The following is a 17899-nucleotide window of genomic DNA, read 5'->3' as shown; positions in this document are numbered from 1 at the left end:
TCTACATAAAATCTAAATAAATCTATGAAAGGTGGAGGAATCTGTGAGGGTTTGGTTTCTTACTATGAAATTCCTTAATAGAAAAGATAGAAAGCAAAACTCCCTGTCCTGTAAAATTCATAATAATACAGCAGATAAGTGTGTTGATTCCATGTAAACAGACATCATTAAACGAGAACACAGAATTACATTAACTTATTATCACCATGAATATTTCATCATGGGTTCAGTCAGTGCAGCAGGTTGCTGGAATCACCTGTTCTGTGCAACTACAGATATAAAATCGTCTCGTGTTTGCTGATCAAAAGCATGAACACATGAGTATGAACGGTACTTTTCTCATTTCTCATGTTTCACATACATTTACATCCTAATCCTGGATGCACACATTCCTGAGGCTGCGCCATCTTCTCATAACCTCAAATAGATGCAATTCAGAAAAGATGGTTGCAAAATTATTATAATTTTTTTTTTTAATTTCCATATTTTTGTCATTTTTTTTTTTTTTTTTTTTTCCACTGTACGTTCTCTTCTTATTACCTCGCTTGTCTCGCTGTTTCAAGCACTCGCAGGCGGAGTAGCGAGCGTGCCTTGAATGACATAAATACCCAGAAACACAGACGCGTATTATCACCACGGGGGCCTGAACTCCAGGAAGTGACATTTAGTCCCGCGAGCGAGCGAGCGAGCGTCGGTCGAGGAAATATGACGACAGTGTGACTCAACGCCTGGCATCTGGCTTTCAGTCACAGGGGAAAATGGAAATCGTGGAGTTTTTGGCTTCAAAACGGACGAAATCTTACGGTGTGGCGATGCTGTAAACGTAAACAGTAATGTGGCTGATGAACAGACTGAGGCCTGCTGTTAGGATCATAATTTCCTCACTTTTGGAAAATCAACTGACGTCCCTCTCTCTCTCTCTCTCTCTCTCTCTCTCTCTCTCTCTCTCTCTCTCTCTCCCTCTCTCTGTGTTTTCAGAGCTCCTCGGTTCTGCAAAGAAAGTGAATGTGAACTTCCAGGATACAGATGGGTGAGTATCCAACGTGCCTCTCATCGTCCTCCAATACAGTTCAATGAGTTCCCCACTCTCCTTCTTTTAGCATCCATTACAGCTTCCTCCCCTCCTCCTCCCCTCCTCCTCCCCCTCCCGCTCTTCCCCTGTTCCCATTCACATAAAAGCTGTATTATCATGATACTTTCACTTGTGTCTCCGTAGTATTAAGGGCTCAAGGATTAGCCCACATAGCACTCAGCTGACATGCACACCGTGCAGAGTGTGGCATTGTGGGGAGCATTAGCGGCACGATAGCGGGACGTTCGGTGTAACGCGCCGGGCGCCCCGCCCCGCCCCCTTTGCCTCGCGCAGCATGCGGGCGCTCCACGCCGGTGCCAGCTCCTGGTTTTGCGTGAGGAGTCGCTTGAAAATCGGCAAAACAATGATAAACAAAACATCAAATGGAGAGCCGTGGCACACATCCATGCAGTCTGGCTTCGTTATGTAACAGAGGCGGGACGGCGCTTCGTTTATTCAGTTTTCATTCTTTTGACTGGAGATGAACCGGGCTTGATGGAGAAATTCTGACTTTATCAGCTCGACTCAAAGGCAAAGTGTGTCTACATCTTGACATGTTGAGGGACGTAGCCGATTTCATGCTTCTAAAGGGAACCACTCTCACTTTACCGATGTGGATTAAAACCTCTTTGTTGACTTGGCTAGTCCCAAACACCCCCGCTCCCTCATCAAGGCCCTTTGTTGAGTTGGCAGTGTGCTTTGGATCATTGTCCCGCCGCATTATGAAGTTCTCCCCTCGATTCATTTGGATTCATCTCGCTGGAAACTGGCAGACACAACGTTCCCGTAAACTCCCGCGTTCGGTTCTGCTGCCACCGGCTCCGACTGTACGATCAGCGGCGATTACCCAGCACTTTTCCTCAGCAGCCCCGGGGCGCGGCGCGGCGCGGCATCCAGCAGGTTTCTACGTTTTGATCCTGAGCAGATCCCTTCCTCCTCTTCCTCACTTTGGAAGAGTCTGGCTGAGAACCTCGTGAAATTTGAGGATCGTGTCTTTGAATCCCTGAACAAGACCGTTTACCTCCGTTGCTCCTCACCTGAGCCTACGTTATATGGAATCGTATGGGATTAATATGTCTCATGTTGTATTTCATCATGTTGTAGCGCAATACCACATGAATTGGATCAAGTACAATATTATTATCATAGTGCATCATGGATTAATGTTTCGTTGTTGTTTTTTTGTGCATCAAATTGTACTGATCACATCTTGTCACATCATTTCCAATCAAATTGCCGTCTTGCACAAATGCCATCGTCCCGCAAAGGTTAAAAAAGCACACGTTCATCTTGTCGTCACATGTGAACCCCAAAATATTTGAACCAAGAAGAGACTTTCCCTACTCTTCATTCTTGGTCAATGTAATCAAAATTTCCAGATTTCATTGTTTTCATCGGCTACAAACAACAACATTTTTCCCTTCAGCATCCAGATTATTTTTGCTTTGCGAGATTTGTCTGCAGTTTACAAGCAAAATGCAGCTCATTTATGATTGATGCTGTAGCAAATACTTTACGACTGCGCCTCACTCATTTTAATTAACAAACAGCTCTCTGCCCTGAATAGTGCTTACGAGTGGAATGAAAACTCATGATGCTGCATTAAGGCCAAACGAGAAAAATGTGTTTCGCAATATGTCTATAAAGGAAACGGAATCAAATTTGGTCCATTGTTGTTGATTTTAAGTTGCCTGTTGATCTGAGGCACTCGCTTCCTCATCCGCTTAAATTCACTGCTTCCTACAGGAGAGGTCAGAATTATGAAATAATCTAAAATTCACTCATCCTTTTCTAATCTTCTTATGTTCACATAATGTTCCACTTCAGTTAGTTTTATATCATTGGTGCAAATGACATGAAGTTCATATCTCAATAATATTCAAGTAAAATATAGACCATGACACCACAACTATACATGAGCAAATTCACTGCAAAGGAAAAACTAGTTTTTAACAAGGAAGCAGATTTTAGGTTGTTGGTCATGCAGTATGATTGGTTGAACACCATTGTTTTATAAAGACCCAACAGCACCGACAGAAACTCTCCGGGTTGGATTAATTCGAGAAAAGACCAGATTCCTGACATCCTACTTTTTACTTCTTAACTTTCAGAAAGTATTTATACAAACTCTCTTCTGAATTCTGTGAAGTGCTGCTCAGGTCTTTTGCTAGTGTCGGTTTAGTGATATGTGAGTGAAAATGTGTTCAACACTGAATATAAAGGCAGCTCTGGATGGAGCGTTCTGTCTCTCTCCTCAGTTAATTACATGTGTAATTTGGTGTGTTTCAAATGGAGCTTACGGATGCGTTGCAAATTGAGTAAAACTGCTGACGGTGTGTGGGGGCCATCATTGTGCGGTATAGGACCCCTTTGAACAAAGGAGCCATTTTACTGGTTTGTCTATTACATAAAACATTTCATCGTTTTGATGATCTCCGACAGAGAAAACAGCCACGTTAGCAATGTGTCCAACGCTGTTGTGGGTATGTTATGGAGTCAATAATGTACAGTACATAGCTTTACTGCAACACCACACATTCGATTTCTGTTAAGTAATTAGAAAAATAGACACAATTTTTTACTGTGTCAACTGTTAGCTTTAGCATTAGCATGGCCCAGTCTTTCACACCGTAACATGGAAATCGCTCTGCTGTCATTAAAATTCACCTTAGCTGAAATCATCGATACCTGCAACGTGTCAGTAGTGATACATTTTCACTTTTTTGTCATTTAGATTATAGAACATCGTCCTAAATCCTCATAAGAAGCCAATCTGAAGGATGAAATCAGAATTAACAATTAATATACTGAGTGGCAAGTATTTCTTATGCATGCTTTGTGAAGTAACTCCACTTGTAAAGATTAACTCGTAACTGTAATCACTGTGTAACCAGCCTACAGGTTGAAAAACTTTTTCCGCATGTTCCTCCAGTAGAGTACGATCTGTGCCAACGACCGCCGAAGCTGCTGCTCGATGCTCAGGTTGTCCTTCACTCCCCCCCATCAATCTGGCATGGCTTCACCCAGGACTGCGTAGTGCAGCAGTAAACACGAGGAGACAGGAAATGCAAATTTATCGAGGCGTGACTCATGCCAGCTCCGGCCCTGAAGAGAATAATTCAAACTGAGCTGAAAGACTCAAAACTGTGCCGAATAAAGTGGTATCTGTACAGATAGCGATCAAAAGTAATCCTTGTAGAGCAGCTTTCCCTCTCTAAGTGAAACCGAATAGTGTAATCTAATTAGCGTGTTTACTGTTATTACCTCCTTGCTCCCTAATTCCTCCCAGAGTATTAAGCGCTCAGTTCGGGCTGACGCTGGCGCGCCTGGTGCGTTTGCCTGCTCTGCAAATAAGTCATGAATATTGTCTGATAGAAATGCATGGGGATGGTAATTTCACTACATGTATTCAGTATGCAGTTAATTAGCCTGCGCATTTATTTCAGATTCTTCTTGGAAGTTGTTGGAGACTCATAATGAAGTCAGTGTTTTAGAAAAAATAAAAATAAAGCTTTTAACTGACTGAATACTGAGAACGAGACTGAATCTCCTGAAGTGGAGGCAATCGGTTGGTGTCGCACCGTCATTAAAAACAGCAGGAATCCAACAAATGCCGGTCAGTAGATTCGGGGCATCGTAATATTTACAAAACAGAGCGGTGATGGAAAAGAAACAAGCAGGTTTGTCGCGTGAACGCGGGATGACGGTTCCTCTTTAGAAAGCCCAGCGAGGAGATCTCCACTGAGACCCTGCAAGAGAGCACAATCATATATGCACTGTGGAGTAAGAGTGTTTGTGCAGGCGGAGGGGGTTACTATTAGGAAATGCAGGAGAGGAAATATGCGAGAAGAAAACGGGAATCAAATGGATAAATGGGATAGAGAAGGCAAAAATCGTTTTATTTATCAATTACCTTCACGGACACAGACTGTATTAGTGTCTTTTTTGCCTCTGAATGGAATCTCAGACGCTTGAAACGCTAATCAGCCTTTTGCCCAATGTCAGTTCTTATCAAGCCATTAGAGAAGGAGCAGTAAAGACCACCTCTACCTCCTGGAGGGGAAGTGTAAAATTATATCTGTAGGTTTTAATGTCTAACAGGACTGGATTCTCGACAATAGTCGTGGAAATGATCGATAATGACCTACGGAGGCAACTGGCCTGTACTGACATAGTTTTGTTTTGATAGGCTTTGGCACCAAAATAACTTGGACGGGTTTCAAACTATTCCGTTAAAATGTGTTGTTTGCCAAATGCAGTTTGATTTGTCATCATAAGTTACCGACGCAGAGTCCATAAATGTCTTCATAAAAGCCTTGAAACATCTTCGGACAGTTGTAGGTTTTGCTGTAGGTTTTGCTGCATCTAATCGGCCTTACCTCAATGAGGCTGTGTGAAGTCTAAAATCTATATCTGCTGATGATACTTGGCTCTTTTAAAGATAGTACAAGGATAAAGTTGTAGTTATTTATCTATAATTGCTTAAAAATCCACATCAGCCGAGCTGTTTACACTGAAAAAGTGCTCAACATCTTTTTTGAACACTAAAAAGTAGAATCAGTGCATTAGCATTACAGAGATAAACACATTTATTATTATTATTTTAATTTTATATCCTAAAGCCCCCAATTAAATCAACTAATCAAATCCCAACGGCTGTATTTCAGTTAAACTAAACTAATGAGTTTAGTTGATAAAGCGAGGAGGCAAAGGACAAGCGGTGATAAACTGAAAAGCTGTTGAACGATAAGTACAAGACCCAGTATCTGTTTTCAGGTCAGGTCCTTGTTGGACTGTACCACTTTTTGCGGTGGGAGGGGCTTCCCGTGTCCGCCCCCTAATGTTAACTGGGTTGTGACCCAACCGGGGTGTTTGTTTGATCGTGGAGGCAGCACTGGAAATGAAACGCATCCCCTCCGTCAGCCGAGCCTGTCGCTGCTCTCAATATTATACCGCTCCGGCCCACTGGGAGACTTCCCCTAATTACCACTTCACCAGTTTCCATGTCCTCAGAAAGCAGAGAAGACCTTAATAGAAACAGCTGATAGCTGTTTGTGGATTTTATTTTATTTTTTTTTACTTTGAGCCTTCAGATACTTAAACTGAATTAATGAGACCATTAAAACATCTATTCCTGTATGAAAAACGGCTCGGTGCTAAACGACTGCTTCCTTCTAGGTAAATACCATTATGAGACGCCTTTTAACATATGACTCATCGTAACGGATTACTTAAAAATAGTTGTTATTCCTTTTGCGATTGCAGCAGCAGAAGGCCGAAGGGTTGTTAGTACGTCTGTCACATTACCGTTGACATGATATCTCACTAACTGCCCCGCAGCAGTCTCTTCCATTTCACTAGACGTCTTTGATCAAGGATGACCTGGTTAGAATCAAAGGTCAAAGTCTGGTCACGGAGCTTTGTTATTGCCTCTCAACACGAGGTACTTATCCAACATATTTAGTAAAAACATAAGAGCACAAATGGAAAGTTGTTTATTGGTTAATCCTGGCTGCACATGTGCAGAAGGACTATTTACCACGGCGGTGATGCGCAGTAGCAGCGTTTGCGCCGTTTCCATGGAGACGGAGCCCGAGCAGAAGGTTGCTTTTTTTGCCCTTTGACATGGAGACCGAGTTGTGGCGTTCTCAAAAGGTTCCACCCTCGGAGCCATTTTCCAAAAGGTCCGAAACTCTATGAAAGTTTTTCATTTTCACTTGAAAACATCAGACTTTTGGAGTAATTTCACTTCGAGTACCTTCCAGATGGACGAACTTATCACTGAACCATGAACGTCCATCAGCTGCTTGACCCCTGTCCTTTAACCTCGCCCACAGGACAGCGCAGGTCGAGTCGAATGGTGAACCAGGGGCTTTGATTGCGACTTAACTGCTCGTTCACCACAACAGTGCGGTACACTGACTGTTCCTGAGCTTCCCAGCCTGCGGCTGATCTCATGATCGCTCCTGTCACTTGTGTGGAATAAAAAAAAAAAAAAGGTTATATCAGCCAAAGAAGAAAAACAAACCGGAGATATTAGCATGATGTGTGTGTGTGCGTGTGTGTGTGCGTGTGTGCGTGTGTGCGGGTGTGTGTGTGTGTGTGTGTGTGTGTGTGCGTGCCGGTTTTTATGGCCAGATGAAACCGGGTGTGGACGCAGATTTTCCTCCCAGGCAGAGCGACAGACACTGATTAGCAAACAACAGAGACACGGGACGCTGTGATATATGAGCCAAGAGCTGGACCTCGCCCACACACACACACACACACACACACACACACACACACACACACACACACACACACACACACACACACAAACACACGCACACAAACACACGCACACGCACGTAAAGCCCACAAATTAACAGGTTTATGTGAGGTTTTGTCACAGAAGAAGCTCGTCTGGACTGCACACCAGGAGATGTGAGGGAGGAGCGATAAGACCCTTCTTTCTTCTGCCTCCCTCCCTCCATCCAGCATGTGATTGTTCGAGCGGTGTGCTTTTTTGGAAAGCCTCGCAGGCATAAGAAATCTCTCATTACTGAAAATAGGTCAAACCCTGTGTGTGAATGCACATGCATGAGCAGATACGATGTGTGTGTGTGCGTGTGTGTGTGTGTGTGTGTGTGTGTGTGTGTGTGTGTGTGTGTGTGTGTGTGTGTGTGTGTGTGTGTGTGTGTGTGTGTGTGCGTGACAGGTGAGAGGGGCCAGTAAAAAGCTTGCAGCAACAGAAAACTGCATAAAAATGTCGTGACTGTGCTGAACTGTAGATACACGCAACACACACACACACACACACACACACACACACACACACACACACACACACACACACACACACACACACACACACACACAAGTCCAGAGACAGAGGGAAGGAGATGAGAGAGGAGAGCAGGCTTTGGGAGGATCATAAGAAAGACAGAGATAAATAAACAGAGGCAGGTGGTGTGAAAGGAACTGAGAAACCGAGATATTAAAGCCAGTTTTTGAAATGGATCTACTGTCTGTTGAATGTGGATTCAAGGAGCAGGTGCAGTCGAGTGTTTTTGCTGTGACTGGTGTCATATTTGTTAGTTAGTTGCGAGTTTTTCAAGGAATGATTCAGCAGGATTCACATCAAGGATGGGCAAACATTTTTCCTGAGAGGGCGACAAAAAAAAAACCCAAAAAAACTAGATGTACTGTGCAGGACCGACTCATAACTTCTACTGAATGTACTGCACTACAGATCCTGGAAATATTTCTGTGTTTTGTTTGATAAAGGTGATTGAATCTTGAAAATAGATGAAAATATCTTCTTAAACAACAAATACATGCAGTAAAAGTAGTTTCACCAGATCAAAATCCGGATGTGGCCTGTGAGCCCAACAATACAGAAGTCTGATTCAGATGCATGTTAAATGTTCCTTTTTTCCCACAGTGTTAATAATAATGTCGACATACCAACGGATATATTTTTCTATTTTTCTCCTCTCTTGAATAGAACCGTACGTGAAAGGATTTAATCAACATGCCAAAAAGTAGAATGTACTTTTATTTTTTTAAAGGTTTCTGCCATTCTTAACCCCCATGTGACTCTGTGTCCTCAACTTCCAGTAGAAACTCTGCTGGTACTTTACTGACTGATTAGGCCCCGTTTACGCGACGACGTTTTCACGTTTCGTTTCCAGTAACGTTTTGAAAAACTTTTCTTGTGCTCCGGTTTGAACGGGGAATCCGTTTTTTCTGCAAGTGTAGCAACGACAATGACAATGAAGGATTTCAGACAATTACTTGTCTGCATGCATGTGTCTGATTGCATTACAAAAGCGCAAAAAAAAACAACCCTTTTCCTCACGTTCCCCAATGCGTACGGAAATTGCGATCAAAATGTTGGCATATGCACGCCTGACCTTTTCTGCAACGATCACGGAAAAACATCACCACGTCCAGCTGATCCTTCTCGTGTAAACACGGCCTTAGAAGTACAAAACACTGTGCTGCTCCACTAACTTGGCTCATGTGCTGAGTGCGTCTGATTGCACCATGTATGAGAGGGTCTGCCAGCGGCTGCAGGACTATGGGGAGTATGAACTGATCAGCCTCGACTGAAGTGTGACGGAAGAGAGCCGTAAGAGCCTGGAGTATATCACTGGTAATACACGTGGACGTGTATTTCCAATACACTGGAATACAATGCTGGAAACGCTGTCGTTTCTAAGTTTGCTGGAGTTCACAAGCGTTTGTTTCGGGCGACGGCGTCCCCCCAAACAAGCAGCTATTGTAATTGCGTGACGTTTTCCCGGCGGTTTGATCCGGCCTCTCAAAAGTGAATGTGAACGCCACCCGAACCAAATGAAGGGGTCCCGGATTATCCGAATGTCAAAGACCCCCCCTTACTCAGTCGGTCCTGGCAAGAGCTGCAGGTTTTCAAGCCTTAAAACAAGTCCAGTGTTTTGCTTCCTGACTCCTGTGGAAGCTAACGCTCTGTCAGCGTCGTTAGGTCCCCGCCGTGTGCGCCGGCAGAAACGGGAAACGTTAACACGTAGAAAAATTCTTGTCGATGACGAAAAGCTCCCTCAAGACGGCAGCTGTGTTCTCGCCGCACTCCTGATGGGTTTGACCCTTTTAACGGAGACTTAATATTCCGCCCGTGCACGCGGTGATGGAGCGATGATAGCAGGAGAGGAAGTAAGAGAGACGATGAAGCAGGAAAAGAAAGGAGTGAATCTGTCAGCTGACTGCAGAGGGACAAGGATGGAGATGCATCGAGAGAGAGAGAGAGAGAGAGAGAGAGAGAGAGAGAGAGAGAGAGAGAGAGAGAGAAGGAGAGAAGCGGATTTGTGTAAACGGAGGGTATAAATATTGCATGTCAGGTTTTACTACTTGGAAAGGGGCTTCCCTCCACTTTCCCCATACATGCTCCCCACTGACGCTCTGCAGGCCGACACACACTCATTCACTCTCTCATACAGGAGTGTTGCACTCAGCCTGTTGCTGTATTGTGTAACGTTATCCCCGTTTAACCCCGGAGGAGGAAGAGGAGGATGAGGAGGAGGGGGATGAAGCCATTGTCAGTTAAGAAGTGGGTTCTGGCCCATGTGGTCGGCGGGGACGCTTCCTGCCCGAGATGACGTCTGCTTTTGAGATTCTATTCAATAGCTCAATGAGGTTGAATTACTGTGGATTCATTTCTTTCTCTCATGTAAATCACATCTACATCGATCTCTGCGAGTAAAATAACGTTGCTGTTATTTTTTAGCTTTAGAAATTTTTTATCTATTCAGGTTTTGTAGGACAAAGTAGCTTTCTGTTGTCATGCAGCGACATCTAGAGGTCCCAGATGGTATGTGCCGGTATATTTTGATACATACGTTGTTTTTTTCTTAATTTAAATCACGTGACAAGCCAAACAACAACAAAAAAAGTGTGTCTTATTAAGTTTTTATTCGTTATTATTAAAAATAGCAGATAACAAAATAAGAAATGTGTACAAATGTTTTATTTTAAGCTTTAATTGATAAAAATCTGAGCCAATTTAGGCCCAGTTTAAACAACATCCTCAAGTGAAAAGCTTTTGTACCGTTTTAGGGAGTGCGTTTACGCGACAGCAGTGCTTGGACTCAGTGAAAACTTTTTGAAAATGGCATCCAATGTGGAACTTTTTGAAAACTGTTGTCTCCGTGGAAATGGGAGAACATGCAACTTTTCTGAAAAGAATGTCTGTGTAATTGTTTTTAGCGTGTTGTTCTCTGTGCGCATGTGTGTGTCGTTCTTTTCAAAAACAAACAACAGCGGCAACTTGTGGCCCAACATGCTAACTACATCGTTTTCCGCCGGTTAAGTTTAAACAGACATTGTTTTCAAAATGCTGTTGTGTCAAAATGACTCTAAAAGCACAAAAACGACACGTTTTGTCTTAAAACGTCGTCAAACAAATAAGACTAAGTGCTGTTATATCAAGAAAAAATTTAAAACCTCAGCTTATTTCTCTTTCTGGCCCTGAAATGAGCTTTAAAATGTAAAAAAATTCAACTTCAGACTTTTCATTTTTTATACTCTCATATCAATGCCTACAAATTAGAATAAAACACTTGTAAAAATCTAAATTTGTAATCTGCCACGCAGGAGCCGACAGTTCAGGCTACTGTGCCGCAGCTCGGTGACAGAAAACACCTCGTCCTCCTTTTTTCCTCTTGATTTGTTCAGCTTATTCGGCTCCCCCGGGAATGCAAACTCAGAAATATGATATCGATTTCACAGCTGCACTCTGCAGCCTTGTTTGGAGCATTATTCAACCTTTTTAATGATGATGTATTGCAGCAGTTCCCAGACCAGGATTAAGAAAAGCCCCTCGAGTCCAAGGAGAGTTCAAAAAAAGGAGAAAGAGGATGCATTTAATTTGAATATGTTATCACTCATATGGGGTCGTAGCCAGAGAAAATGTAAAACAGGGATTCTTATTTTATTTATATATATATATATATATATATATATATAATAATGAAATATTGTTAAATTCAGTTAAAGCTGCAGGCATTAGAGTGGAGGATTTACAAACATCTAAAGCCTTTTTAAGAAGAACCTGGACCATGTTAAAGTGGATGTTTGTATCTTACATGTACAATATATCATATAACATGCAGCACTTCCTATATATAGGTATTGTAAAACGATGCCTCATACCGTGCTCTTTGAATGTTATCAGTCCAGATGAGCTCAAATGACTCTTATCACTGCATAGACGCAGGATATTAGAGCCAATCTCGCTTTGACCTTTGACCCGCATGATTGTAAGAGAAAGCCATTAATAGATGTGGAGGATGTTCGTCATTATATTTAGCAACGAAAGAACAATCACCTTTCCTCAGTGTGTGTGTGTGTGTGTGTGTGTGTGTGTGTGTGTGTGTGTGTGTGTGTGTGTGTGTGTGTGTGTGTGTGTGTGTGTGTGTGTGTGTGTGTGTGTGTGTTGTGAATGGGTGAATAAAAAGGCTTTTTACCATTTGCAGTCTGTAAACTTTGACTGCACTGCTCAGCATAGCATGTCAGATTTCCTCTCAGACTGTGGTTATTACTGCCCCCTGGTGTTAAAAAGATCTGGCTTCAGTTCTGTGGAGTTTGCATGTTCTGCCTTTGCTTGTGCCGCTTCTCTCCAGACCGTCCTTCCTTCCTTCCACAAGCCAAAGACGTGCATCTTCGATTAATTCAGTGATTCCCAAAGTCAACGGGGGCTCAACCATGTGGGGACCAATGTGAAAAGTTGTGGTTTTTTTTTCCCCCGTTTACACAGAGGCAGAGTTTTTTCAAAAACTTGTGTTTTCAGTGACGCCAAGCAACATTGTTGTGTAAACTAACGCAACAAATGCTTTTCCGTTTTCGTGTTGTCACGTAAACCAGTTATTTCTATATTTTAGACACAAGTCGGTCATGTGTGCTTGGCTTGATTTCTTCCTTGTTGTCTTCCTCTCTGGAACAAATGAATGAACACAGGTGACAACACTGCCACCTGGTGGCCACGGGCGCAAGAAGACTTGTTTTAAAGGGGACATATCATGCTAAATCCACTTTTTTAGCCCTTAAATGCATTTTGTTGTATATTTAGAGTGTTTAGAAGTACAGAAAAGTTCAAAGTAGTCTCTTCAGGTGCTCCGTTGATATCTTTATATTCTGTTTTGGTCATATTTTGCGATCGGTTTCGATTTTTCTATTCTATATTACGTTTTTTGAACAATGACGTCACAGTATTCTCAGCGGAACTGCCAAATTAGGACATCGACATTTCGAGCAATCCGCCATTTTTGTTTCTCGCTGCGATTTTGTAGTCCAACCGAAGTTACGAGAGGATAAGTCGAAATGTTCGGTTGTTGGATGTAGTAACCCACAAGCTTCGTTACACCGTCTCCCAGCATCAGAACCTTTTCGAAGTGCCTGGTTGAGTTTTATTTTTCACAGAAATGTACCCACATCTGTGGGTAAGGACATTTTTGTGTGCGCGAATCACTTTAAGGACGACTGCTTCAGCAACCTCCGCCAGTATAAAGAAGGATTTGCCGAAAGACTTGGTCTGATTGAGCGGTCAGTTCCTTCTATCTATGGAGACGACGAACAGAGCACTTCGGTAAGCTGTATATAACGCTAAAAAGTGTGATGATAAGACGTCCCTGTCATTGTTTTGTTAGCATTAGCAGTTGCACCGTCTTCATATGTTAGCGCTGTGTGCTCGTTTTAGATTATAATGTAACTTCTGTGTTAAATAGTCGTTGTAATACAGGCAGTATTGTAGTAGTGGGCATGGATGGAGACGTTAGTGTAAATATAGTAACACACCATTGCGTTACATCCATATGAAGACGTTGTTCTGTAGGTGCATCATCGTCATTTTCATCTCGCTCCGCCGGGTCCGACTCTGGCTCCAACATGTATGGCTGGATGGACAAATCTTCTGTTGTTGACATTTTGTAAATAATGTGTGAATATAAAGTTTCTGCGCCGCTAGATAATTGTATCTGTTCTATCAAACTACAAAGATGACCGAACAGGGTGACGTTGAACCGAGTGTCACCTCTGCAACCTGGAGAGGAGGGGTATGAAGTGTCTCATTTGCATTTGAAGAGACCGCCCCAAAACGAGTTGCTCTCAGAAGCGCATCAGAAAAGGGGTAGAAAAGGGGCCTGTGGAGCTCTAATAATGAGGAATTCAGACCCAAGCATTGCAGTTCCGCTTTATATAGACCACAACTGTATGATTTATATGTAAAAAGGAAGGATTTAAAAGCATGATATGTCTCCTTTAAAGAAAGGCAGCTGGTTTTCTTTGAGTTGCACAAAAAGTGTTGGACGGTGAAGGGAGAATAGACAACGTCCTCGGACACAAATATGTGATTGAATCTTCAAATTAAATAAAATAAAATTGAGCCTCTTTCTCTCAAGTTTGCAATTTATGAATGACGTATCGTAACTCCAATACCTCCACACGTTTACGACATCTGTGTCCTTATTGGTGACGTTTACATCGAGTGACCTCGAGGGCGAAAAGGGGGAAACGCACTTTTTCGAACCTTCGTGTCGCGGTTCATCTTTGCAACAATGCGTGAAGCGTCCTTGAGCATTGTGTGACGGCGAGCATCACATCACACGTACGTGATGTTCGCCGCACGTCGCGGCCGATCTGAGTCAGACTGAAGGTGTGCGAGGTGTGCGAGAGGCTGAGGCTTGACGTGTGTGTGCGATTGTGTCCTCAGACTTGCGCGTCGCTCTCTCTCCCCCCCACTCCCATCATATTGTTTCACACGCCTCTCCATCAAGGCCGACATGTCAGGCTCGTCTCCTCGGCGTGCGCCCGCTGGCCTCGCGCTCGCTCGCTGCGTCTTTTACATAATATCATACCTTTCCTCTGGCGTGCGGCTCGCCCACCATTTCCGTGTTGCAGCTCTGCAGTCGATACACATCAGATGTTTGCTTCCTAATCCTCTGCTATTAAACCTATTTGTCATGCTAAGCCTTGCCATTACCACTGACCTGTGTGTGTGTGTGTGTGTGTGTGTGTGTGTGTGTGTGTGTGTGTGTGTGTGTGTGTGTGTGTGTGTGTGTGTGTGTGTGTGTGTGTGTGTGTGTGTGTGTGTGTGTGTGTGTGTGTGTGTGTGTGGTCCGCTGTTGACATGACTGTTTGATCCATGCAATGCCGAGAAGAGTGAAGCTATCTTTCTGAAAAGACAAAGCAAGAGTGAGCGCTGAGGTAATATGCTGGGAATGTAACTGAGATGTGTGTGCGTGTGTGTGTGTGTGCGTGTGTGTGTGTGTACTCCAGGTTTTCTCCACTGCACCACGCGGCCCTTAATGGAAACCTGGAGCTCATCTCTCTGCTGCTGGAGTCGCAGGCTGCTGTCGACATCAGAGACCAGAAAGGTGAGAGCCCAGAGAACAAAAGAGAAAGAGAGAAAATAAATAAATAAATAAATCATGTGTGCGTAAACAACCCCAATTCACAAAAAAACTCAAGACAGACTTCAATGATGTGCAAATCTCATGACGTCATATTTTCTTTCTAATAGAACACAAACAGCATATCAGATTTTGAAAATTAAGACATTTTGTACTTGAGGGCAGCAGTGTGTATTAAAAAAAACTGATTTTGACCTTCGTGTCGTGCCCTTGATTATTTAAACAAATATATATATATAAAGATGTGGGAAGTGAGCAGTCCTGGACCTTCCTTTCATGACACGTCGAAAAGGTCCGGAGTGCAGTCCAGCGCCTGTAATCTATTACTGTGAAGCTGCTGTGATGGAGGCATCATGTGGTTTTACATTGACCTTTTCCTCAAAGACATGTTGAGCAGATGTTGTGGTGCATTTTAAAAGAGCATTTCTGGGTCGTGTTTATAATTGTCACCTTTTTACAATTGTCACCCGAGGCCCCACATTTCTCCAACATTTAGTTTCATCCTTGTATGTTATTAAAACACTGAAATATTAAGATTTCAAGTGTACACATGTGAAACTGATTTATCAGGTTCAACCTTGTTACACACTGTAGATCCTGGACTCATCAAAGTCATTTCTAAATATCAAGTTGTCATTATGCGATATCGTGTGCAGAATTCTGAAGGGGAAAAAACATTAATTTAATTCATTTTGGATAAAACAAAATGTGGAAAAAGTGAAATCACTCCCGATGCACTGTAAAATGTCCGAAAGCGCAGCGTGTTCTCGGAAAGTCCCCGTCTAGTCTGAAATCTTTTTATAAAATACACAAGACATAATCCAACTCGAAAGAGAACAGACAAGAAGAATCAGGGCAGTCACCAGGAAAACAGCTGTGGCAGCAGCCTGGAGGCCGACACACTCGCCGCTGCAAACACACAGTCTGCTCAGTGAAGACTTCGGATACCAGAGGGCGCTCCGACACCCATCGGCAGGCTGGAAGAAGCTTCTGGAAAATCCAGATGGAGTACTGTGAAATACTGACCGCGGTCCTCTTCGATCATTTAAAGAACAGGGAATTTCCTTCCCGTCGCCTCAAGAGCCAAAGAAATCGCCAGACGCACAGATGTTCACCTGCTCCAGTGGCACACGTTCAAACTGCAGCCTCATTATTTCCAAGTATTGATAAATGAATGTGTCAAAGACTTCAGCCGCTCACCTGTTGTTCCGGGATGAAAGTATCACACACGTGTTTCACGCTCCCGGCCTCCGTGTGCGCAGGCATGCGGCCGCTGCACTACGCGGCCTGGCAGGGGAAGGCCGAGCCCATGAAGATGCTGCTGAAGTCGGGCTCGTCGGTAAACGGCCAGTCGGACGAAGGGCAGATTCCTCTTCATCTCTCGGCGCAGCACGGACACTACGACGTGGTGAGTGTGAGAGGGAATCCCGGTGGTAGTACGGGTCTCCAGGGGACTTGAGGAATCACATGCGTGTGCAGCAAGATCATGCAAACAAGTTTTCTTCTTTTTTCTCCGTTTTACAAAAGAAGAGATTCACCAGTTTCTTTCATTTCTACAGTTAAAAGTAACATCTGCATAAATCACAGCCATAAGATCGACTTATTCTCACATATTATCTACTTGTAAAAGACTTTAACACACCTGAATGAACTAGGAGCTTCGAATTCAGAACATTTAACTCAAAGTAACCCAAACTTTCTCCACATCCAGCTCCGCACTTCTTACACGAGCGGATCCTACCAATCTATTTGTAATGTGGGATTTTCATCGTAAAAGTAGATGTATTGAATCATTACTTAGTTATGAAGGTTTCCCAAGTTTTTTTCTACTTTATTCGCTTAGTTAGAGTCATCATCAGTGTTATTACTGAAACTTTCTCCTCGCGTTTTCTGTTTCCTCCACCAATACCAACGATCGTCTTCAGTCCCTTCAACGGTAACCTGTCACTTTTTCTGTTTGTGCCTTTTGTTGAGGACATAAAAGAGTCTTCAGGAACAAAACCAGCAACATAAAAAAAAAAAAAAAGAAAAAGAGGCTTTACCCGTCAAGAAATAAAAGATCTTGGGGGTAAGAAAGTACTGCAGTGCTGCTGCTGCGTTTGCCAAAGAGACAACAATGAAATATAGAGGCTTCACTCCAGCAGCCCGGAGGAGAGAGGAGCCGAGCTGAGTGTTCACAGGCTCCACAGCTGAAGAACCGCTGCTTCCATTTGATTAAATATCCATGATTTATACAGGCTAACAAACTGGGGGCCCAAGCTTTAATCCGCAGCTGCTCCCAGTGCACGCAGAGAAAATGAATAGGAAAATTAGGAAAACTGAAGCCGACCACAGATGGAAAAATTAATCATTTAACGTCCATCGCAAAAAGCAAAAAAAAAAAAACTAAAATGATGTGTTTTTATCAGAGACATTGGACTCTTACGAGACGTGTCCTCCTAATTAGCTCAACATTTTTGGTGCATTATAGGAAGAAAACACAATGATATTGTTCGTTTTGTGGGGAAATGAAATCCTCCAAACTGTTTCTTTTTCCGTTTCTTTTTACTTGATGCCTTTGTCTGAATGATAAATGGTCGATTGTGATAAATGGCGTTCCAAAGCAAAGAATTCTTTATTTTGTGACCAAACGTTTGGTGTTAACATTAGAGGAAGGGCTTTACCGGGTGGGAAAGTTAAAGCCCCGTTTGGGTATCCACCTTGGGAACAGTTTTCAAAAAGTTACCTTTTTCAGTGGCTCCGAGCAGCGTTGTCGTGTAAACGGACCCCCGAAACCCGCTGAGGGTTTTTGGAAACTACAGTGATTTTCTAGTTGAAAAGCAAATCAAAAATCAAAACGTCATATAAACTGAGCCTAAATGAGGAAATTCTCAAACTTTGTTCAAACCCCTCACATTGCAGG

The 17899-nt window shown here is 43.1% G+C and overlaps 1 protein-coding gene across 1 annotated transcript in view; it reads left to right on the top strand.

The window, feature by feature from the left end:
• caskin1 (CASK interacting protein 1) overlaps positions 1-17899 on the top strand; it is a 103890-nt gene that overhangs the window by 53725 nt on the left and 32266 nt on the right. The window contains exons 2-4 of the mRNA XM_080487686.1: positions 979-1030; positions 14864-14961; positions 16260-16405. Coding sequence (XP_080343812.1) covers positions 979-1030; positions 14864-14961; positions 16260-16405 — 296 coding nt within the window. The remainder of the gene's footprint in view (positions 1-978; positions 1031-14863; positions 14962-16259; positions 16406-17899) is intronic.

The sequence above is a fragment of the Lipophrys pholis genome (genome assembly GCF_963383615.2).
Source record: "Lipophrys pholis genome assembly, chromosome: 19".
NCBI lineage: Eukaryota > Metazoa > Chordata > Actinopteri > Blenniiformes > Blenniidae > Lipophrys > Lipophrys pholis.
This window is presented reverse-complemented; position numbering and strand designations above follow the sequence as displayed.